At 36.2% G+C, this 25,028-nt stretch overlaps 2 protein-coding genes across 2 annotated transcripts in view; one reads left to right on the top strand and one right to left on the bottom strand.

The window, feature by feature from the left end:
- The window catches only part of CFAP47 (cilia and flagella associated protein 47), a 491,966-nt gene that overhangs the window by 379,508 nt on the left and 87,430 nt on the right, over positions 1-25,028 (bottom strand). The window contains exons 22-23 of the mRNA XM_055338249.1: positions 9,486-9,627; positions 1,628-1,722 (exon numbers count right to left, since the gene is read on the bottom strand). Coding sequence (XP_055194224.1) covers positions 1,628-1,722; positions 9,486-9,627 — 237 coding nt within the window. The remainder of the gene's footprint in view (positions 1-1,627; positions 1,723-9,485; positions 9,628-25,028) is intronic.
- Positions 14,919-16,395, top strand: LOC129517614 (procathepsin L-like; the record flags this gene model as incomplete). The annotated part of the gene is given in 3 exon segments (XM_055337544.1): positions 14,919-14,946; positions 14,949-15,385; positions 15,844-16,395. Coding segments are annotated over 3 exon segments (1,017 nt in total), but the record flags the coding sequence as incomplete, so codon positions are not given.

The following is a 25,028-nucleotide window of genomic DNA, read 5'->3' as shown; positions in this document are numbered from 1 at the left end:
CACTATCTTCAAATCCAGTAACATTAATTTCTCTACCCTTCGTCTGTCATCACATTTCCCTCTGAGTACAGCCAGGAAAACTCTGATTTTAACCACTCATGTGATTCAACTGGGATCACCCAGATAACCCAGCATAATCTCCCTTGCTCAGAGTCCTTCATCTCCATCACATTACACATCAGCAAAGGATCTTCTGCAATATAAGAGAAAAGATACTCGCACATTCTAGGGATTGGAATTGGATAACTTTGAGGGCCACTACCCTATCACACAGCTATTTTGTGATTTATCAGACCCAGATATTGTCTCAGTGCCCACTAGTAAAGATGAGGATTTAGTTCATATATATAATCTTCACTCCTCTTTCAATCTCCCAATTTTGGATATTTATATTAATTCTTTCATTAGTCACCTGGTAACAATAAGCGATATATTTAAAATTCGAGTTCTTCTGTCAAGTCTAAACAATTCCCTTTACTTACCCACTATGTAAAATGAGTTTCACTCCTCTTTTCTTCTTCCATTCCCAACCGTTCTATCAACTTAATCTTCATATACACGTTGTACATATCACACACTTGCCATTTTATATGCAATACACTATTTATGATCAAGTTTTAATTCTGCTCCATAACATATTAAGACTTCTCTGTATTATATATTTGATTATGACTATGTAAATAACATTCATGGCAAATTCAAGCAGTTCATTAGAGTCACATTTCTTTCTCCATGGGGCTTTTTGCCACTCAAGAGAGAAGGCTCTTGTCTAGATCCTCTTTTATCATGCCAATTGAACAAAATTTCAATTACATAAAATAAGCTCACATTTATAAAGGGATTGCTTTTCCTTTGGAATTCAATCCAATTCAGTTCAGTAAAGCTTCCTTTCTAGCCCCACATACAAAGTCTTTTGCATCCTTGAAGTTATGGTAGAATTAGAAATCTTACTGATAATTAATACTTGCAACAGTCACATTTTAATTTCAGAAGAGATCCTTTATTCTTCTCTAATTTCATATAGTACTGTGCTATTATTTGACACATGCAATGTTAAATATTTTCTCCGTATAATTTTTCTTCAAAGCTACAGAGTTCAAAATTAATTGTTGGAAAGGCAATATATATAATAAAGGAGTACTACAAATACAAATTTCTACTATATATGCATGAGCTTCCTTCTTATGCATGTCCCTTTTTTTTTCGTTCTAGATGGATTCATTATTAGGAGACACACAGAGATATATAGTAAGAAAAAAGTAGATTGTCATAGAAGTCACTTTATTATATACCTGGACTTTTCCAATTTTTATTATTACCTTTCACCACATTTCCTTACTTGTATGGAACATGTTTCACATTAATTTAATCTTGGCTTCCATTTATATAAGGAGAGACTAGTAACTTAATTCTATTTAAAATATTTTGAATAGTCCTATTAATATATATATATATATGGTTTTATATGTATTTGTATAGTTGATAATTACTTCTGAGAAATAGGATATATATGCAAGTTCTCTAAAAATGAAAGTATTCTTATAACACATGCTTCATAATAATCAATTCAATAAACCACAAGCCATATGAAAAAAAGTTGTAAGCTGCAATAATTCTCTATACATACCTCAGTTTTTGTGACCTTATTATTAGGATCCAAAGCATGCAATGGGATTTCAAATATAAAATCAGTGCTGGATAATCTCAATGGTGCTTGCAATACTATGAGAAGAAAGTAAATATACTGGTAAAATATTAAGAGATATTAGGTTATAGACAATTATACTTTTCAACACAAAACAATAAAGAATGTTTTTATCTTTATGTACTCAGAGAGAAAACAAAGTCATACTTTAAGACATTTATAGAATATGATGGTTTATCACATCTATAAAATTCTAATTTTGTATCTTAATGGTAATTAATTACAAGTACAATATAAAGATCACTCGAGATAGTAAGAGTATAAATATACTAAATATTGAGCTGAGAATAAAGTAAACATAGTTAAAATGATCACTATAATAGAGTTTGACCAATAAAGAAGTACAGAAGTGAAAAGAAACATGTCTTTTGCAAATATTTTGTTCCAGTCAGTGGTTTGTCTTTCTGGCCTTTTGGCAGTGTTTTTGCAGAGCAGAAGCAGAGGGAGAAGCAGGCGTCATACAGAGAGCCTGACATGGGACTTGATCCAGGGTCTCCAGGATCAAGCCCCAGGCTGCAGGTAGTGCTAAACCGCTGCGCCACCGCGGGCTGCCCTCCATATAAAGTTTTAATAAATCTGGTAATACCCACAAAATAACTTGCTGGGACTTTGAGATTGCACTGAATCTCTGGATCAAGTTGGGAGGAAGTGCCATCTTAACAATATTGAGACTTCCTATGCATAAACATGGAATATCACTCCCATTTATTTCATTCCTCTTTTATACCTTTCATCAGATAAATGTCATCATTTGATAATTTTTCTTGTGTAAACCTTGTAAATACCTTGTGTTATTTATGCCTAAGTATTTCATTTTTGTTGGGTGCTAATATAAATGCTATTTTGTATTTAATTTCAAATCCCATTTGTTGATTGCTTGTATATAGGAAAGCAATTGACTTTTGTACATTAAGTTTGTATCCTGCAACCTTGTTATATTAACTTATTTGTTCCAGAATTGTTTTTAACTGATTCTTTCAGATTTTCTACATAAACAATCATGTCATCAATGAATGCAGAGTTGTAATTCTTCCTTCCCAAGCTGCGTGTCTTTTGATTCCTTTTCATGTCCTACTGCATTAGCTAGGACTTCTAGCACAATGTTGAAAAAGTGGTGAGAAGGGACAACCTAGTCTGGTTCCTGATTTTAATGAGAAAGCTTTGAGTTTCTCATCATTAAGAATTATGATAGCTGTGGGGTGTTTGCAGATATTTTTTTTTATCAAGCTGAGAAAGTTCTAACCAGCCCTCATTTACTAAGTTGTTTTCATGAATGGGTATTAGATTTTATAAAATGTTTTTTCCTCCTGAATCTATTGATACAATCATGTGATATTTTTTCTCTATCCTAGTCATATAATGAAATACACTAACTGATTTCTGAATGTGAACCAACCTTGCATACATGAGATAAATCTCACTTGGTCATGGTGCATAATTCTTGTTATACATTGTTGGACTTAATTTGCTAATATTTTGTTAAGGACTTTTTTTTTAAAAAAAGATTTTATTTATTTATTCATGAGAGACATAGAGAGAGAGAGGCAGAGACACAGGCAGAGGTAGAAGCAGGTTCCATGCTGGGAACCGGATGTGGGGCTTGATCCTGGGACTCCAGGATCACACCCCGGGCCGAAGGCAGGGGCTAAACTGCTGAGCCACCCAGGGATCCCCTGTTAAGGATTTTTGTATCTATGCTGATAAGAGATATTGGTTTGCTGTCTTCTATTCTTGTAATGCCTTTGTCTGGTTTGGTACTAGGGTAATATTGACCTCAAAATGAGTTAGAAAGCATTCTTTGTGTTTCTATCTTCTGAAAGAGATTGTAGAGAATTGATAATAGAGAACTGGTAAGATTTCTTCTCTAAATGCTATCAAGCATTTATCTATCTATCTATCATCTATTATCTATCAAAAGTCTACCCATCTGGGCCTGGTGCTTTCTGTTTTTGAAGGTTACTAAGTATTAATTCAATTTGTTTAATAGATTGAGGCCTATCCAGACTGTCTATTTCTTCTTGTGTGAGTTTTGGTAGATTGTGCCTTTCAAGAAATTGCTCCATTTTGTCTAGGTCATCAAATGTGCATGCATATTGTTGTTGATACATGATCCTATCATCCTTTTAATTTGAATAAGTATTTTCTGGAAAAACTGAACTACTCAAGATTAAAGTCTTATAGCCTTTGATCTCCTTAAATATTCACTGAGATCCAGATTGTCAGAAAGTGATATAATTGTTGGTAATGAAGCCAGCATTGTGGGACGCACTAATAATCATGAGAGAATAGGCAAAAATCAACAGACATTTAAGGAACTCCGCAACATGAAGGAGAAATAACTTAGCAAAAATTGAGACAATGTAGTCAACAGCAGAAAATTTCAAAGAAATCATCATAATAAAAGTAGAGATAAAGAATGTTGTTTTTATTTTTCAGAATTCTGTAAGTAAAGAAATTATCAGTAAAAAGTTAACTCCCATTAGTTTAAAATTGCCAAAATAATTTCTTAAGACATAATGAAGTCAGAAAAATATCCCAAGTACAACAAAAAATATAAGAAAAAGGACAATAAGAGAGAAGATATAAGATAATTAAAATATATAACATAATCTAAGAAGTACAAAATATAGCCAATAAAGTCTTAAAGAAAGAAATATAGAAAATGGTGGGAACTTTTCAATGAAATAATCTATGAAACCTTTATAGAACTGGAGGACATCAATATCCAGATTGCAAAAGGTCCACAAGAACATAAGACCAAAGATTCACACTAAGGTTATCAGTGTGAAATAATGGAATACCAGGGATAAAAAGTAGCTTCTAAAAGCTTCTCAAGGGGAAACACTAGGTCATATAATGGGTAGAGAAGAAAAAGAATGGCATCAGACTTTAAATGCCATAGTGGAAATTAGAAGATAATGATAATTTTGAGGAAAAATTATTTTCAAACTAGTATTTTATACAAAATCAAATTATCATTTAAATGTAGAAGGAGGGACCCCTGGGTGGCCCAGCGGTTTGGCGCCTGCCTTTGGCCCAGGGCGCAATCCTGGAGACCCGGGATCGAACCCACATCGGGCTCCTGGTGCATGGAGCCTGCTTCTCCCTCTGCCTGTGTCTCTGCCTCTCTCTCTCTCTCTGTGACTATCATAAATAAATAAAAAAAATTAAAAAAAAAAATAAAAATAAATGTAGAAGGAAAAGCAAAGATATTTTCAGACATGGAAATTCTCAAAAATTAGCTCCCTTACACTCTTTCATTATAAGCTCCTGGAAGATGTAATCTACCTAAACAGTGAAGTAAACCAAGAAATAGGAAGGCAAGGGATTGAAAAAACAGGAGATTCAAGACAGATAAGGGTTTTTCTTTAATTTTTTTAATTTTTAAAAAAGATTTTATTTTATTTATTTATTTTTTTAAAGATTTTATTTCAAAAAAAATAAAAATAAAAATAAAAAAAATAAATAAAGATTTTATTTCTTTATTCATTAGAGAGAGAGAGAGAGAGAGAGAGAGAGAGAGAGGGCAGAGACACAAGCAGAGGGAGAAGCAGGCCCCATGCAGGGAGCTTGATGTGGAGCTTGATCTCTGGTCTCCAGGATCAGGCCCTGGGCAGAAGGCGGCACTAAACCGCTGAGCCACCCGGGCTGCCCCCCCCTTTTTTAAATTTTAAATCCCCACAATTATAGTGAAAGGAAATCTTAGACAAAAGTTCTGCCACAGGGAAAGTATCTAGTCCATGTTGAAGCAGGAGGTTGTTGTGTTCTAGGAAGGTTGCTTTAAGAGAATAAAGAGACATGACATATTATGTGACAGACTAGACTATATGGAACATTGTCCAGACAAACATAATATAGAGCTCTTGGCATGAGAGGATTTAGTCAAATATCTAAGGACAATTGAGCAATTAGTAACTGTAGGGATAAACAAAAAGTTGAAAGAAAGTAAATAAAATAATTATGCAGTTACACTACTTAGCTTAACAACAACATATCATCATAACAATTAAATTTCTGATAAAAATTTTAATTGAAATTTAAACTATAATTACATTACAAAATGGTAACAGGAGTTAGTGTTTCAAGTGAGTGAAGATGCTTGTCATTAAATAAGTGTTTTCATTAGATAATTAATGAAAAAAAAGTTACTGTCTCTGGGGTGCAGGATAAGCCTTGAGAAGAAGATAATGGATTGCAATTCTGGCTTAGCACTATTTTGATTTTAAAATGAATACATGTAATTTGAGAGTAAAGAGATAACAGCAAGCTTGTGACCCTCCTATAATAATCATCCTTCTATTGAGGGGGTAGCTCAGGGGATAATAGACTTTTGACCAAGCTTCCTTGCAGACATGAAAATGGAATTGACTAGTGGACTATTCAAAAAAAAAATAATAAAATGAATAAAAACCACCTCGACATATATTACCTGTCCAATGGCCAATCAAAAATATCTGGAATTTATGGATTTATGAGACATTGAGGGTAGGAGAATGAGAATTGCTCATGTAGACATTTCCTCTATCAAGAGTACAAAAACAGGAAGCTCCAAAAAAAAAAAAAAAAAAAAAAACCCAACCCAGCTTCCTTTGGGAACAAGGTTTCTACAAATGACATTCAAAAGTCATATGTTAATTCAAAAGTAAAAAGCATCTTAAAGGAGGGAGAAAAGGACAATCTGGAAGCTGCATCTGATAGATACCAACTTCTATAGGAAGAAATGTTACATCTCTGCCTGATTATATTTGCATTATATCATTTGAATCAGTAGTAACCTTTGGGGTTCACAAGTTATATAATATAACCAATTTGCTTTGACATTCCAATCCTTTTTGGAAATACAGCAATATATATATATATATATGTGTTTTACAAATTAAGTATAGAAATTGTTAAATGAATTTTAAAACATTAAAAATAGAAAAAAAAACAGAATTACATATATACCAAATCTGAAGATGGGTAGATGTTCTAATCTTTAAACAATGTTAGAAATCACAGAGGAAATGATAGCTAAATTTCACTATAAAATTGCTAAAAGAATCTATTGAAAAACACAACAAAAGGCAATGAATCTTAGAAAAAATTCACAGTAAAAATGAAAAAAATTAATATAGATAGATGAGGAAATCACTGACATCTATCACACAAATACATCACCACAATGATAAAGGTAAAGTTCATGAATAATTTACATATGAAATATATTATTAATAACAAAGATAGACAATTTTAATCCTCATAAGTAATTAAAGAAATTTAAATGAAAATTGAAATGATGTACTTTTAATCACATAGAAAAAGATCCAATTTCTTTAATTCAATGCTGGTTAGAGTTTATATTGAAGGAGAGGTAAAACAGCATAAATCTTTACAAAAGCCATTTTGCAAAACATATCTAGAGCTTTAACATGTATCTACTTTTTCTTTTTTGAGAGAGAGAAAGCCTGAGTGTGTGCTCACTGGAGGAAGGGCAGAGAGGCAGAGGGAAAGAAAGAGAACCTTAAGCAGGCTCCATGCCCATCCTGAGATCATAACCTGAGCAGTAATCAAGAGTTGGATGCGTAATGGCTGAGCCACCTAAGTGTTGCTGACATATATATGCTTCAGAAGGAAAGCAGCCAATTCAGAGAATCTCACTTTGAAAAGAAATCTAAACAGGTAAAAAGTATTATACACAAAAATGTTCACTAGCACAAGATTTATATGAATAAGAAAATAAAAGAAACAACCTAAATGCGTAAATAATATATAAGAGACACTGGATGAAATATTCTATAATAGTTATCAGTGTTAATTTATACAATTAAGAGTCTATAACATCCAAGTAAAAGTTTCTATAGAGTGAAGAGATTTCTTTTTTATTTTTTAGAGTGAAGAGATTTCAGCTGAACACAGGCAATAAGATCAGAACTATGCTAAAAATAAATAAAGGCATAGAACAAAAGAATACGGTACCAAGATATTAATAGTATGCTCTACATATTTACATTCCAGATGTCATATCTGTGTTTCTAACATTTTCCAATTTTTCATAATGACAATACATTAATTTTTATTTGTCAAGTAGGTAAATTTTATTTTTCATGTAAGTAATTTACCTCATTCAGAAAACAAAATTAGACAATGATTTTTTTCCCTAAACAGGTATCTTAAAACAAGGGAGAAAACTCCATGGAGCTTCCCTATCAGCTTCAGAATTCTTAATTCTATATTTTAAACAGGAGGGAAATAAGTCTCTATATTGTATATGCTATATTAATGAAGCCTTTCTTACTAGGTGCCAAGTGCAGTTATCAACTGAGCACTCTTTTATTACTAAGAACAACTTAATGTCAGAATTATAAAAACAAAATACCGCATAATATAGCATAGACTAAACTTTTCATGAAAAATACTTAAACACACATAATAAAACACAAAACCAAAGATTATCAAAAGTAGGGTTCACAGAGTGCATTGGTTTTAGATTTGAATATCTGGAGAAAATGAGTAAAAAACACTCAAAAATTTAATATATTTACCCTTCTTTTGTCTGTTTTTACTTACCCTTCTTTACGTGTACTTAGTCCTTTAGTAACCCATTCCTTTGGGGAGAAATTTTTTTAAACAAAATTTTCATCATTTCATTATATATCTAATGTACTTTATTTTAATAATTTATATTTTGATTTAATCATTTAAAGCTACCCACACAATAAATAACTAAACTGACCTTTGTTTTTAATTATAATCTATGTTTTTAAGCAAGAGTCATTGATCTGAGATTATAGACAGGGTACTGTCACCAGTTAGATTAGACTCCAAGACCTGACCTTTACTGCCCACCTGCTTGAACTCATTAAACTTTGTCTTAACATTCTTCCTTAAGCTCTTCTTTACAGCTTACCTCTTAACTCAGGCAAATGAAACTGGAAAGCACCCTTCAGGTGATGGTGACCACCTGACAAGACCTCCCACCCATCCCAGGCTACCCCGACATTTTGAGCTAAACCCCCAACTCACACCTGTGCAGAGAGACCATGGAGTAACCTCTGGAATGATCTACCATTACCTTTGCCTCATTATAATACTAAAATCTCCACCTAAGGAGGAGCTTCAGCCTCATTTATATAACATACAGTTCATTTATAGATATGTTTCCTTAAGGCTCATCTGTGACTTTATGGCCACCTCTACATACTATGAGAATGTTTCCCTATATAAATATTCATCCTAGGGGCACCTGGATGTCAGTTAAGTGACTAACTCTTAACCCTGGCTCAGATCATGAACTCAAGGTCATGATACCAAGCCCTGCATTGGGCTCCCTGCTGAGCAAGGAACCTGTTTAAGATTCTCCCTCTGGCCCTCCCCCACTATTCACACTCTCTCAAAAAAATGCACATAAATAAATACATACATACATACATACATAAATAAATATTCATCTAACTCTAAGCAAAAGGTATCCCTTTATCTGATGTTAGGGAGTCACAGCTTTGGAAGTCTTTGCCCATGATCTCCTTAATAAAGTTTTCTTGTGCAACAACTTCACCTGGTACAGTTTCTGTAACTCAATAAGGAGTGAACTTCACATGGATTTGGTTACACTATTTCTCAAAATTCATTCTCACAGGTACTATTTAAGTCACACACACAGGAATCATATCAGAGTTTTACTTTCTAATACTTCTATTTTTTAAAAATAAATAATCATATTCTGAATTTTTAAACTTTTAGCTGCTTAAGGATAAATATTTGGCATATGCACACCAAGTGAATGCTTCACATTACATACCAGTAGCTTGAACATAACACGGTCGAATAAGTGGTGTTTTCTTTGGAATCATAGGAGAATTTGACGAACAATACTGAGTGTAAAGTTCTGAAGCCTTGAAGAAATTAATTTGAACTTGAATGCTAAAGTCATATGTTGTCACCTGACAGACAAAAAAGAAATACATTACACCTGTGATTGTTTTTGCTATAAGAAATTTGTGATACTATTTTTATTGAATATAAAATGTACAACATGAAGATTCGGTACACGTATCAAATGAAGTAACACCATAATCAAGTTAATTAACATATCCATCATCTCGCATAGCTACCCCTCACCTCATTGTGAGAACACATAGAATCTACCCTCTTAATAAATTTCAAGCGTAAAATGTAGTATTGTTACCAGAATTACTATATGACCCAGCAATCTCACCCCTGGGTATTTACCCAAAGGAACTGAAATCAGGATTTTGAAGATATTCCTTCACTCCTATGTTCACTGCAGCATTATTTACAATAGTCAAGACATGGAAATAACCTAAAAGTCCATCAAAGGATAAATGGTTAAAGAAAATGTGGTATATGCATACAATGGAGTATCTTTCAGCTTTACAAATAGAAGGAAATTTTGCCATTTCCAACAATATGGATGAGCCTGCAGAACATTATGCTAAGTGAATTAAATCTGACACAGAAAGTCAAATAATATATGATCTCATATGTAGAATCTAAAATTGTCAACTCATAGAAGCAGAAAACAGAATGGTGGTTACTAGGGACTAGAGAGGGAGATTGGGGAGATGTTGGTCAAGAGGTACAAAGTTTCAATTATACAAGATGAATAAGTTCTGGAGATCTAATGAAATACTATGGATGTAGCAAAACAGCAGTTTAAAAAAAGACATTTTCAAAAATAAAATTATCTTGTGATGGTTAAAGTACTTTTTTTTTTTTTCAAAAAAACCAAGACCTGGTTTATTTTTCATGAGCTTAAAAATAATTCTTAAAAATAAAAACAAATTTTAAAATAGGGGGAGGGGCAAGATGGCGGAAGAGCAGGGTCCCCGAGTCACCTGTCCCCACCAAATTACCTAGATGACCTTCAAACCATCCTGAAAATTTACGAATTCGGCCTGAGATGTAAAGAGAGACCAGCTGGAATGCTACAGTGAGAAGAGTCCGCGCTTCTATCAAGGTAGGAAGACGGGGAAAAAGAAATAAAGGAACAAAAGGCCTCCGAGGGGGAGGGGCCCCGCGAGGAGCCGGGCTAGGGCCGGGGCGAGTGTCCCCAGGACAGGAGAGCCCCGTCCCGGAGGAGCAGGAGCTGCACCAACCTTCCCGGGCGGAAAGGGGCTCGCAGGGAGTTGGAGCAGGACCCAGGAGGGCGGGGATGCCCTCGGGCTCCCGGGGACACTAACAGACACCTGCGAGCGCAGGAGAGTGCTCCGAGCTCCCTAAGGGCTGCAGCGCGCACGGCGGGACCGACCGGAGCAGCTCGGAGGGGCTCGGGCAGCGGCTCCGCGGAGGGGGCTGCGGGGCGGGAGCGCGAATCCAACAGCGCAGGCCCCGGAGCACAGGGCACCGGGACACAGCCCAGGATCCGGCCTCCCCCGGGACAGGCAGAGGCCGGGAGGGCCCAGGACAGCGAGGACGCTCCTGCCCCGAGCTGAGCAGATCAGCGGCCCCGCCCCGGAGCCTCCAGGCCCTGCAGACGGAGAACCGAGAGCCCCGAGCCCCGTAGTTCCTGCGGAGGCTGAATCCAGGCTTCCAGAGTTGCCATAGCAACTGCGGCTGATCCTCCTGGGGCCCCACGGGGTAAACAACCCCGCTGAGCCCTGCAGCAGGCAGGGGCAGAGCAGCTCCCCCAAGGGCTAACACCTGAAAATCAGCACAGCAGGCCCCTCCCCCAGAAGACCAGCTGGACGGACCAGTGATACTCCCCCGTGTTCCAATACAACTTGTTTTTGGCCACTCTGCACTGAGCAAAATGACTAGAAGGAAAACCTCACCTCAAAAGAAAGAATCAGAAACAGCCCTCTCTCCCACAGAGTTACAAAATCTGGATTACACTTCAATGTCAGAAAGCCAATTCAGAAGCACCATTATACAGCTACTGGTGGCTCTAGAAAAAAGCATTAAGGACTCACGAGACTTCATGACTGCAGAATTTAGATCCAATCAGGCAGAAATTAAAAATCAATTGAATGAGATGCAATCCAAACTAGAAGTCCTAACGACGAGGGTTAACGAGGTGGAAGAACGAGTGAGTGACATAGAAGACAAGTTGATGGCAAAGAGGGAAACTGAGGAAAAAAGAGACAATCAATTAAGGGACCATGAAGACAGACTAAGGCAAATAAATGACAGTCTAAGGAAGAAAAACCTACGTTTAATTGGGGTTCCCGAGGGCGCCGAAAGGGACAGAGGGCCAGAATATGTATTTGAACAAATCCTAGCTGAAAACTTTCCCAATCTGGGAAGGGAAACAGGCATTCAGATCCAGGAAATAGAGAGATCCCCCCCTAAAATCAATAAAAACCGTTCAACACCTCGACATTTAATAGTGAAGCTTGCAAATTCCAAAGATAAAGAGAAGATCCTTAAAGCAGCAAGAGACAAGAAGTCCCTGACTTTCATGGGGAGGAATATTAGGGTAACAGCAGACCTCTCCACAGAGACGTGGCAGGCCAGAAAGGGCTGGCAGGATATATTCAGGGTCCTAAATGAGAAGAACATGCAACCAAGAATACTTTATCCAGCAAGGCTCTCATTCAGAATGGAAGGAGAGATAAAGAGCTTCCAAGATAGGCAGGAACTGAAAGAATATGTGACCTCCAAACCAGCTCTGCAAGAAATTTTAAGGGGGACTCTTAATACTCCCCTTTAAGAAGAAGTTCAGTGGAACAATCCACAAAAACAAGGACTAAATAGATATCATGATGACACTAAACTCATATCTGTCAATAGTAACTCTGAACGTGAATGGGCTTAATGACCCCATCAAAAGGCGCAGGGTTTCAGACTGGATAAAAAAGCAGGACCCATCTATTTGCTGTCTACAAGAGGCTCATTTTAGACAGAAGGACACCTACAACCTGAAAATAAAAGGTTGGAGAACCATTTACCATTCAAATGGTTCTCAAAATATACCCTAAAAACTATAGAACACTTCTGAAAGAAATTGAGGAAGACACAAAGAGATGGAAAAATATTCCATGCTCATGGATTGGCAGAATTAATATTGTGAAAATGTCAATGTTACCCAGGGCAATTTACACGTATAATGCAATCCCTATCAAAATACCATGGACTTTCTTCAGAGACTTAGAACAAATTATTTTAAGATTTGTGTGGAATCAGAAAAGACCCCAAACAGCCAGGGGAATTTTAAAAAAGAAAACCATAGCTGGGGGCATCACAATGCCAGATTTCAGGTTGTACTACAAAGCTGTGTCCATCAAGACAGTGTGGTACTGGCACAAAAACAGACATATAGATCAATGGAACAGAACAGAGAACCCAGAAGTGGACCCTGAACTTTATGGTCAACTAATATACGATAAAGGAGGAAAGACCATCCACTGGAAGAAAGACACTCTCTTCAATAAATGGTGCTGGGAAAATTGGACATCCACATGCAGAAGAATGAAACTGGACCACTCTCTTGCACCATACACAAAGATAAACTCAAAATAGATGAAAGATCTAAATGTGAGACAAGATTCCATCAAAATCCCAGAGGAGAACTCAGGCAACACCCTTTTTGAACTTGGCCACAGCAACCGGAGAAGGACAAACAGTGTATGTTCTCATTCATTTGGGGAATATGAATAATAGTGAAAGGGAATATAAGGGAAGGGAGAAGAAATGTGTGAGAAATATCAGAAAGGGAGACAGAACATAAAGACTTCTAACTCTGGGAAATGAACTAGGGGTGGTGGAGGGGGAGGAGGGCGGGGGGTGGGGGTGAATGGGTGACGGGCATTGAGGTGTACACTTGACGGGATGAGCACTGGGTGTTATTCTGTATGTTGGTAAATTGAACACCAATAAAAATTAATTTATAAAAAAAAAATTTTAAAATAGTTCCTATTAATTCAAAATGGGCCAAAGACCTAAAACTATAAACCATTTAGGTGAAAAATCTTTGTAATCATTGGTTAGGCAAAGATTTCTTAAATACACTACTAAATAAATTATCCACAAAAGAAAAAATGATTAAATTATATTTTGTCAAAGTTAAAAACATCTTTTCTGTTAAATATAATGCTTAATAAATAGAAGCCAAAAACACATTTTTGATAAAAAATCCAACTTTTATCCAAAATATTTAAAAGAACACACAGAGATCAGTAAAAAGCAAAGTTTCTAATGAAAAACTAAGTAAAAGATATGAAAAAACAACTGAGAAAATATACATATGACATATTACCACAAGAAAAAAATGTTTAATATCATCACACATTAGGGATATGTAAATTGATTCACAGGAGATAATACTTTATACCTATCACAATGGCTTAAACGAAAATGGCATTACCAAGATGTGATAAAGATGTGAGCACCTCAACCATTTATACATTGTTGATAGGAATGCACAATTTCATAGTAATTATGGAAAATAGTTTTCCACTTTCTTAGAAAATTAGAAATGTACTGAACATAAGGCCCACAATTCCTAATTCTAGGTTACCAAAGAGAAATAAACACTTGCATGTAAATATTTATAGTGGTCTTATGCATAATTACAAAAACCTGAAAACAACTCAAATTCCCTTCAAACAGTGAATGGACAACAGACTTTGGTAAATCCACACAAAAGAATACTTTTCAACAATGAAATGTAATGTACCAGTGTTCCACATAATAATATGGATGAATATCAAATGCATTATTCTAAGTAAGAGAAGCCAGGCTGAAAAAGCAACCTATCTTAATACTTCATTTAATATGATGTATAAGTGAAAAGGCAAAGTTATACAAACAAAATGAGATCAGTGTTTGTCATGAACTGGAACTGGGGTAAAGGTTGACTGCAAACTGGTAAAATAAAAATTTAGAGAAGGTGATATGTGTTCTCTATAATTTTTAAAACAAATGAAATGAAAAGAAGTTAATGCTAATTCCTTACCTTTGGGTAGGATACAAGGCATTTGGATTGGAAAGGAAAGATTAAGACTATATGTATTTATAAATGAAATGATCCTGCATAGAGAAATTCACAAAGAATCCACAAAGAAAGTGCTAGAGCTAATAAATGAATTCAGGAAAATTGCAACATACAAGGTCAACAAACAAAAATCAAATGTTCCTACACACCAGCAATGGATTCTGAAAAATAAAATAAGTAGACAGTTTCATTTAAAGTAAGATGCAACAGACTCTTGGGCCTCGGGGATTGGTGGGGTGCGCCTGCACAGTTGTGGACGCCGCAGGTTTTTGAAACATAAATCCTTCACTCTTCTTGACTGCCCTTTGCAGGGAATAGTCTCTGCAACTCCAAAACTTGATCAAAGCTTAAATGCACAATGGTACCAGTGGAAGGCAATGCACAGATTATATGCCATGAATGAAGAAGGATGGAGGAGAGCAGTGTGGGAGAAGAATATGAAAATGACTGAACTGCATAATCGGGAATATAGCCAAGGGAAACATGGCTTCACAATGGCAATGAATGCCTTTGGTTACATGACCAATGAAGAATTCAGGCAGGTGATGAATGGCTTTCAAAACCAGAAGCACAAGAAAGGGAAAGTGTTCCAAGAACCTCTCTTTGCTGAGATCCTCAAATCTGTGGACTGGAGAGAGAAAGGCTACGTAACTCCTGTGAAGAATCAAGGTCAATGTGGTTCTTGTTGGGCTTTTAGTGCAACTGGTGCCCTCAAAGGACAGATGTTCCAGAAAACAGGCAAATTTGTGCCATTGAGAAGGAGCCTCAGTGTCCATTGAAAGATGAATGGATAACGAAGATGTGGTCTATGTATACAATGGAATATTACTCAGCCATTAGAAACGACAAATACCCACCATTTGCTTCGACTTGGATGGAACTGGAGGGTATTATGCTGAGTGAAGTAAGTCAATCGGAGAAGGACAATCATTATATGGTCTCATTCACTTGGGGAATATAAAAAATAGTGAAAGGGAATAAAGGGGCAAGGAGAAAAAATGAGTGGGAAATATCAGAAAGGGAGACAGAACATGAGAGACTCCTAACTCTGGGAAACGAACAAGGGGTGGTAGAAAGGGAGGTGGGCGGGGGTGGGGGTGACTGGGTGATGGGCACTGAGGGGGGCACTTGATGGGATGAGCACTGGGTGTTATTCTATATGTTGGCAAATTGAACACCAATAAAAAATAAATTAAAAAAAAAGAATAATAATAAAAAAAAAAAACTTGTGCCACTGAGTGAGCAGAACCTGGTGGACTGCTCTCAGGCTCAAGGCAACAAGGGCTGCAATGGTGGCCTCATGGATAACGCCTTCCAGTATGTTAAGGACAACGGAGGCCTGGACTCAGAGGAATGTTATCCGTATCTTGGAAGGGACACAGATACCTGTAACTACAAGCCTGAGTGTTCTGCTGCCAATGACACTGGCTTCATGGACATCCCTCAACGGGAGAAGGCCCTAATGAAGGCAGTGGCAACTCTAGGGCCCATCTCCGTTGTTATTGATGCACGCCATCAGTCTTTCCAGTTCTATAAATCAGGCATTTATTTTGATTCAGACTGCAGCAGCAAATATCTAGATCATGGTGTTATGGTGGTTGGCTATGGCTTTGAAGGAACAGATTCAAATAATAAATTTTGGATTGTCAAGAACAGTTGGGGTCCAGAATGGGGCTGGAATGGCTACATAAAAATGGCCAAAGGCCAGAACAACCACTGTGGAATTGCCACAGCAGCCAGCTATCCCACTGCGTGAGCTGATGGCCCACAAGATTAGAGGACTTGAGGACAGCATATCTGGAGGAATTTTATCTTAAAACTGACCAAACCCTTATTGTGTAGGATAAGACACTTGAATCATTGAGGATCCAAGTTGTGATTCGAATTCTGTGACATTTTTATCAGGGTAAAACATTACCACTACTTTAGTTACTGTTATATATGGCTTTATAATGTTGAAGGCTCATTACTTAATTCTAAGACTTTTGGCTTTTCATTTTTTCAAAGGATATATAAAACTTTACCTTTTGAAATAAATTTTAATTCAATATGTAAAGAAATAAAATAAAATAAAAATTAAATAAAATGAGATGCAAGAGGTGCCTAGGTGGCTCAGTCAGTTAGGCATCTGATTTTGGATTTTGGCTTAGGTCATGATCTCAGAGTCATGAGATCAAGTCCCATCTGGGGCTCCACACTCAACACATAAGTCTACTTCTCCCCTTTTCCCTCTGCCCCTCCCCCTGTTCACACATGTTTGCTCACTCTCTCTCTCATTTTCTCTCAAATAAATTAATTTTAAAAATAAAATCCAAAAGAAGAAAATTTCTAGAAATGTGTCCAAGTTCTGACAAACTTGTACAATGAAAACTGCAAAATATTGTTGAAAGAAATAAAAGAAGTTCTACAAAAATGGAAAGACATCCAATGTTCATTGATTGAAAAATTTAGTATTGTTCAGATGTCAGTACTACACTAAACAATCTACAATTCATAGCCATCCCTATCAGAATTCCGATGGCCATTTTTGCAAAACTGGATAGGCTAACCATTTAATTCATAATAGTAAGGCTCCAAATAGCCAAAACAACCTGGAAAAGGGATGAAGGTGGAAAACTCATACTTCTCAATTTCAAAACTTATTATAAAGCTACAGTAATCAAAACAGTATGATACTGGCATAAGAGTAAACATGTAGACAACTGGAATAGAGTGTCCAGAAACAAAACATACATCTACAGGCAATTAATTTTTTATAAGGGCACCAGGCCCTTATCTCATTCCACACACCAAATTGACTCAAAATGGATTAAAAACCTAAACATAGACCTAAAACTATAAAACTTGAAGAAGAAAACCTAGGGGAAAACTTTATAACATTAGAATTGGCAATGATTTCTTATATATGACATGAAAGTACAGGTAACAAAAGAAAAATAGACGAAAGAGACTATATCCAACACAAAATATCTGTTCATCAAAGTAAACAATCAACAGAGTGAAAAGGCAACCTGTGAAATGAAAGTATTTGCGAACCATACATTTGATAAAGGGTTGATGACCAGAATATATAAAGAACTATAGCTTGACAACAAGAAAATAATCATTCGATTTTAAAAAGGGCAAAGGACTTGAGTGGGTATTTCCCCAAAGATGATATACAGATGGCCAACAAGTATATGAAAAGATACTTGATAACACTAATTATCAGAGGAATGCAAATCAAAACCACAATAAGATATCACCTCACACCCATTATCATGGCTGTGATCAAAAATCCAGAAAATAGTAAGTGTTGGTGTAAATGTGGAGAAACTGGAACAACTATACAGTATTAGTGGGAGAGTAAAACAGTGCTAGCCATATGGAAAACAGTATGGAGGTTCTTTAGGAAATTAAAAATAGAGTTACCATTTAATCTATCAATCTCACTTCTAGGTATATATTTAAAAGATCTGAAAGCAGGGTCTTGAAGAGATATTTGTAGATCCATTTCCATAATAGCACTATTTAAAATAGCTGAGAGGTGGATGCGAAACAAATGTCCATAGACAGATGAATGGATAAACAAAATCTAGTATAAATATTGCTTTGGCTTAAGAATAAACGAAATCCTGTCATATGCTATATGAATGATCTTTTTTTTTAAGATCTTATTTATTTATTCATGAGAGACACAGAGAGGGAGAGAGAGAGAGAGGCAGAGGCACAGGCAGAGGGAGAAGCAGGCTCCATGCAGGGAGCCTGACACGGGACTCGATCCCTGGTCTCCAGGATCAGGCCCTGGGTTGAAGGTGGCGCTAAACTGCTGAGCCACCCGGGCTGCCCCTGATCTTTTGAGGATATTATGCTAAGTGAAATAATTCAGTCACCAAAAGACGAATACTACTCTCCCACTTATATGAGGCATCTAAAGTAGTCAATTTTATAGAAACATAAAGTAGAATGGCGGTTGCCCAGGTTTGGAGGAAAACGGCAAAAGGGAGTTATTTTTAAATGGGTATAGAGTTTCAGATCTGCAAGATGAAAAAGTTCTAGAGATCTTTCAAAACATGGATATAATTTAGCACTTAAGATAGTCGTCAAATTTTATGTTACATGTTTTTTCTACCACAATAAAAATGAAAACCCAAAACATTGTGCTAAGTGAAAAAACCCACATGCAAATGGCCACATATTGTATAATTCCTTTTATATGAAATAATCCAGAAGAGATAGATCCAGAGAGATTGAATACAGATTGGTGGCTGTCAGTGGCTAGTGGAAAGAGGTGAGGAGAAACTGCTTTAATAAGTTAAGGGTTGTGCTTTGTAGTGTTTGAAATGTTTTGAAATGGGACAGAAGGAATGGTTATACCATACTGTAAAGGCACTAAATGCCACTGAATTGTTTACTTTAAAAATGGTTAATTTTGTTATATAAATTTCCTCTCAATAAAGTATTTCTTAAAAATAAAGGAGGGAGAAGTCAATCAAAGGTAAAAATCCTAACCCCCAAAGATAATAGTATTGGGAGGTACGGCCTTCGTGAGGTCCTTAGCCATGAGTGTGGAGCCCGCATGATTGGGATTAGTGCCTTATAAAAGAGACCGCTGGAAATCCCTAACTCCTTCCACCATGTGAGCACATGTCAAAGATTCTATAATCCAGAAGAGGACCTTCCTCTACCATGCTGGTGCCATGATTCTGGACTTCCAGACTCCAAAACTGTGATAAATAAATTTTTGTTGTTTACAAACTACTCAGTCTGTGGTACTTTGTTATAGCACCTGAATAGACTGAGACACTGGCCATACCACTGAGAATTCCATCTCTTGTCACAGAATCTTTTTAAAATAGACTGTTCTCCTAACAGAATTATAGAAGCAAGAAAATACTATAGCCTGTCTTATTTTCATGAATGTTTCATTTATTTTGACAAATCAGAGCAAGCAACTCATTCCCATGATATTCTATTTTTGCAGTGACACCAATACACAGATGTCAAGGAGTAAATTGAATAAAGATATATTTCGTGTATAGATACTACCTGGTTTCATATATCAGTCCTTAAAATAATTTTGCTTGACTTTATTTCCCCTAGAATTTGTCATTATTAATCATCAGTAACTAGTTATATTTTTGTCCCATTTCTTTGTTTCCTCTTCTGGTTTATGTTTTTTTTTCTTTGAATATTAATATAAATCAATACTTACTATCATATGTATTTTAATGGTATTTATATTATCTTTAGGTTACTATCTTATGATTTAAGTTCTAGGTTTTTTTCATATAATATAAATATATATTTTAAAGTCAAATATATTTCCCAAACCATTATCCTCATCTGACTGGAATGGATGGAAGTGGATTCCCAATGGAAGAAGCTGAGGGGAATGGAAGAAGGGACCAATGGAAACCTGAAGACAAGGAAATGGGAGGCCAGGGTTCTGGATGGATCTCCATATGAATACTGAAATCACTCAGAAAATTAGAGGAGTAGAGTATAGACTATACAATGAGACTGGCTGGTAGCAATGTCCAGAGATTACTACTCTGAGTAAAGGAAAATGGTAAACTCATATAATATGAAGTTCAAAGAAGCAGCCATTTTTAACAGGTAAAGACCATCTAGAAAAATCCACCCAGGGAGCAAGACTTCCAGAAAGCATCACCTCTAGAGCCACACCCAGATCCAAAGGAAAGGCTACATAAGAAGCAGTGCCCTAAAGAGAGCCATGTTCATCATATGAAGAAACTATGAAGGGAAAGGAAGCTCAAAAAACCACTGAAGACATGTAAATATAGGGATCCTAGAGGGCAAATAGGAAGGGGGAAAAAGCCAAATGTGAGAGAGCTCAGAGCTAGTGGGGATGAGAATCTATTCACAGAGAGCTCCACTTGGAGGGATGATTGAGGTAAAGTGTCATCATGATGGGTTAAAATTCTGACAGTCACTGAGTACTGCATCTTGACTGCCACTGGAACTAGCACTTGGTCCCAAAGTCAGGGATGATAGGAGCAGAAGGTGGGAGTGGTGAGAGAGGCTTAACACAAAGCATGACTGTGGGCTTCATTTGAGAATGTCTGATGTTGTAGATGATAACGTTGGTAATTCTCAAGATAATTTGATATACTTATCTCAGCCCTTAACTATCTCTTTGATTTTAAGTGTGAGACCTTCTTTCCTCTCAGAACATATATATTTTCTAAAACTGTGTGCTGAATTCACATAGCAGAGATTCATTCTCTGCCTTCTCTAATTGCCAATTGCGTGTATGTGGGAAATTATACTAGACTTGCTTTCTCATGACTCACATCTTTGCAGACAATTTACATAAAATGAGTTTATACCTAAAGTAGCCCTGTAATTATTTAGAATGCAAAATTCAGAGGTTAATGATTTCTCCACCCACATCTTATCCTCTCAACAGAATTGAAAGAATATAAGATTTAACACTTATACAGAAACTCAGTGACACAGAGAAAAGGAAATTAGGGTTATCACTGTGAAACCACTGAGCTATCTAATGAAGAGGGAAATCTTGGAAAGTTTTGTGATATGTGCTACACTAATCACTTTCCTAGTTGGTGTCATTCAAACAGAGGAATACCTCAAATTGAAAAATTATATTCTGATGAAGATTTCAGTCCCCCAGCCAGTACTGATAGACAAAAATATTTATGGTGCAGGTGTCACTCAAATGTCCTCTCTTTTAGTCCTTCAAGGATCATACTAGCTTCCTGTAAGAATGATTATAAATCCAGAATAACCACAGCAAAAAGTTTACTCAGAGGTGGCATATCCTTAAAGGATAAAGGTTGATAGAAAAAGGAAAAAAGTGAAAAAAATTAACAATTCTCCCTCATTTTCAAGAGCTTTAGGGCAAATATAGAGGAGGATAGATGAGAACCTCAAAGCAACCAACCCACTGTAGATTAGCCTGTGCCACAGAGCAGAATCTGGGCCAGAGGCAGGAAAACTAAGGGTAAAAACCAGGAAATACTTATATACAACCTTCTGTCATATACAACCTTCTGTGATGACAAAATGTTCTACACTTTCCAACAGCCATGTGTGGATCCTGAGAACTTGAAATGTGGCTATTTTGACAAAGGAAATGCATTTTTTATTTTATTTAACTTTAAAGTTTAAATATCCAAACATAGCTAGTGGCTATCATATAAGGAAGTACAACTCTATACACTGACTCAGAAGACAAAAGACATATGAGTAGACCACAAGGAAAGGAGAAACTTGAATGACAGTGTAAACAAACCATTCTAGTCAGAGATGCCAAACACAACTATAATTTCCCACTAGCATTTTTAATTGCATCCAAACCTTGTACAACCCAGAGCAATTTACACATTCAATGGAATCTCTATCAAAATACCATGGACTTTCTTCACAGACTTGGAACAAATAATCCTAAGATTTGTATGGAACCAGAAAAGACCTCAAATAACCAGAATGTTGAAAAAGAAAACCAAAACTAGGGGCATCACAATGCCTGATTTCAAGCTATATTACAAAGCTGTGATCATCAAGATACCATGGTACTGGCACAAAAACAGACACATAGATCAACAGAACAGAATAGAGAAACCAGAAATGGACCCTCGACTCTATGGTCAACTCATCTCCGACAAATCAGGGAAGAATATCCACTGGAAAAAAGTCTCTTCAATAAATGGTGTTGGGAAAATTGGACAGCCACATGCAGAAGAATGAAACTGGACCATTCTCTTACACCATACACAAACATAACCTCAAAATGGTTGGTAGATCTAAATGTAAGACAAGAATCCATGAAAATCCTAGAGTAGAACACAGGAAGCAACCTTTTTGAACTCTTGCAAAACACATCTAGAAAGGCAAGGGAAACAAAAGCAAAAATGAACTATTAGGACTTCATCAAAATAAAAAGCTCTACACAGCAAAGGAAACAGTCAACAAAACTAAAAGACAACCTGCAGAATGGGAGAAGATATTTATAAATGATATAACAGATAAAGGGCTAGTATCCAAGATCTGTAAAGAACTTATCAAAATCAACACCCAAAAAACAATCTAGTCAAGAAATGGGCAGAAGACATGAACAGACATTTCTCCAAAGAAGACCCACACATGGTCAACAAGCATATGAAAAAAATGTTCCACATCACTTGTCATCAGGGAAATACAAATCAAAACCACAATGAAATACTACTTTACACCAGTGAGAATGGCTAAAATTAAGACAGGAAACAACAAATGCTGGTGAGGGTGTGGAGAAAGGGGAAACCTCTTGCACCATTGGTGGGACAATCTGGTACAGCCACTATGGAAAAAAGTGTGAAGATTCCTCGAGAAGTTAAAAATAGAGCTACCCTATGACCCAGCAATTGCACTACTGGGTATTTACCCCAGAGATACAGATGTAGTGAAATGACAGGACACCAGCACCCCAATGTTCATAGCAGTAATGTCCACAATAGCCAAATTGTGGAAGGAGCTATGATGTCCTTCAACAGATAAATGGATAAAGAAGACACACACACACACACACACACACACACACACACAGTGTAATATTACTCAGCCATTAGAAAGGATGAATACCTTCCATTTACATCGACGTGGATGGAACTGGAGGGTATTATGCTGAGTGAAATCAATCAATCAAAGAAAGACAATTATCATATGGTTTCATTCATATGTGGAATATAAAAAATAGTGAAAGGGGCCATAAGGGAAGTGGAGGAAAACTGAATGGGGAAGAATTAGAGAGGAAGACAAACCATGAGAGACTCTTGACTCTGAGAAACAAAGAGTTGTGGGAGAGAAGGGGGTGATGGGGTAATTGGGTAATGGGCAGTAAGGAGGGCACGTGATATGATGAGCACTGGGTGTTATACTATATGTTGGCAAACTAAATTTAAATTTAAAAAAAATCAGGGCAGCCCAGGTGGCTCAGTGGTTTAGCGCCACCTTCGGCCCAGGGCATGATCCTGGAGTCCGGGGATGGAGTCCCACATCGGGATCCCTGCATGGAGCCTGCTTCTCCCTCTGCCTGTGTCTCTGCCCCCCCCCCCCCCCGTGTGTGTGTGTCTCTCATGAATAAATAAATAAAATCTTTAAAAAAATCAAGCTCTTTATTGCTGATTATACATTTGCCTGCTATATGGGTCAACCAAGAGAGTATCCACTGACTATTTACATCTACACACACACACACACACACACACACACACAGAAAGATAACTTACAGCTAGTTATAAACATCGTGGAGGATATGTGAAATGACTAGAAACCAGATAAAAAATCTGCCTCATAGGCACAAATTTATAGAACAAAGCCTCACAGGGTATACTATTGCTGAAGGGTTTTTTAAAATGTTCATCTCATTGTTGGACTAAATTACATTCCAATACTCAAAGTAAATCTCCCTTTAAAATATCTAGTAAATGCAGAACAACTCAGAATCTTAAGGAATTTGTGGCACTCTAGAGAACTAAATATATAACAATTTATTTTAATTTTATAACGAATTTTTAGAATCCTAGGAGAGCCACAATCTAAACATTAAAAAAGAGATTAACAAGTTTTTAATTGTTGACAATGTTAAATAGTAATTGAACTCAAAAGATGAAAATACCAAATTACATATGAATCCTCCTAAAAAAGTCATATAACAAATTTAAATTGGATTATGTACTTTTTCTAATTTTTAGTGACCCTCAAGTTAAAATTCTGTGGAAGAATGATAACATAAAAACCAAATTATATATTTCCACTATATAAAAATATAAAATCACAACATAGACTAATTAAGAAAACTTACAAACTGATCTTAACATACTTGAAAATGTATAGATTGAATTACTATACAAAATCATTTGCCTCTTTCTGTTCTTTCCCTTAGTTTCTTATTGAAGAATATCTGTGTGTGTGTATGTGTGTGTTTGCATACTTCTATGTACATGCAAAATGCAGGCATTGACTAGAAGAAAGACATAATCCTTCAAATATTAACCTGTCACAAAAGGATTATTTTTTATTGTGAGTTATTGTCTTTATCAAAATGACAAGAGTACAGATTTGAAAAAATAAAACCAAAATAATCCCACATAGCTTATTTTAGAAATTAGCATTCTGTTCCCTCCACTATCATATACTTGCACAGATACAAATACACATACATGCACAAACACACGTACAAATCCAGATGCAATCACTTTCAACTCAGGAGTAGTTTTAGATTTACCTCAACATAGCTAAATAATCTATATAGATTGTAATAAAACAAGCCTCAATAAATTTAAATAATACAAAATATAGCCTCTAATTGCAATGGGATTATATTAGAAATCAATAAAAGAAGGAAATTTGGCAAATTCACAAATAGGTAGAAATTAAACAACATAT

The sequence above is a fragment of the Nyctereutes procyonoides genome, unplaced genomic scaffold, assembly GCF_905146905.1.
Source record: "Nyctereutes procyonoides isolate TBG_1078 unplaced genomic scaffold, NYPRO_anot_genome, whole genome shotgun sequence".
Lineage (NCBI taxonomy): Eukaryota > Metazoa > Chordata > Mammalia > Carnivora > Canidae > Nyctereutes > Nyctereutes procyonoides.
This window is presented reverse-complemented; position numbering and strand designations above follow the sequence as displayed.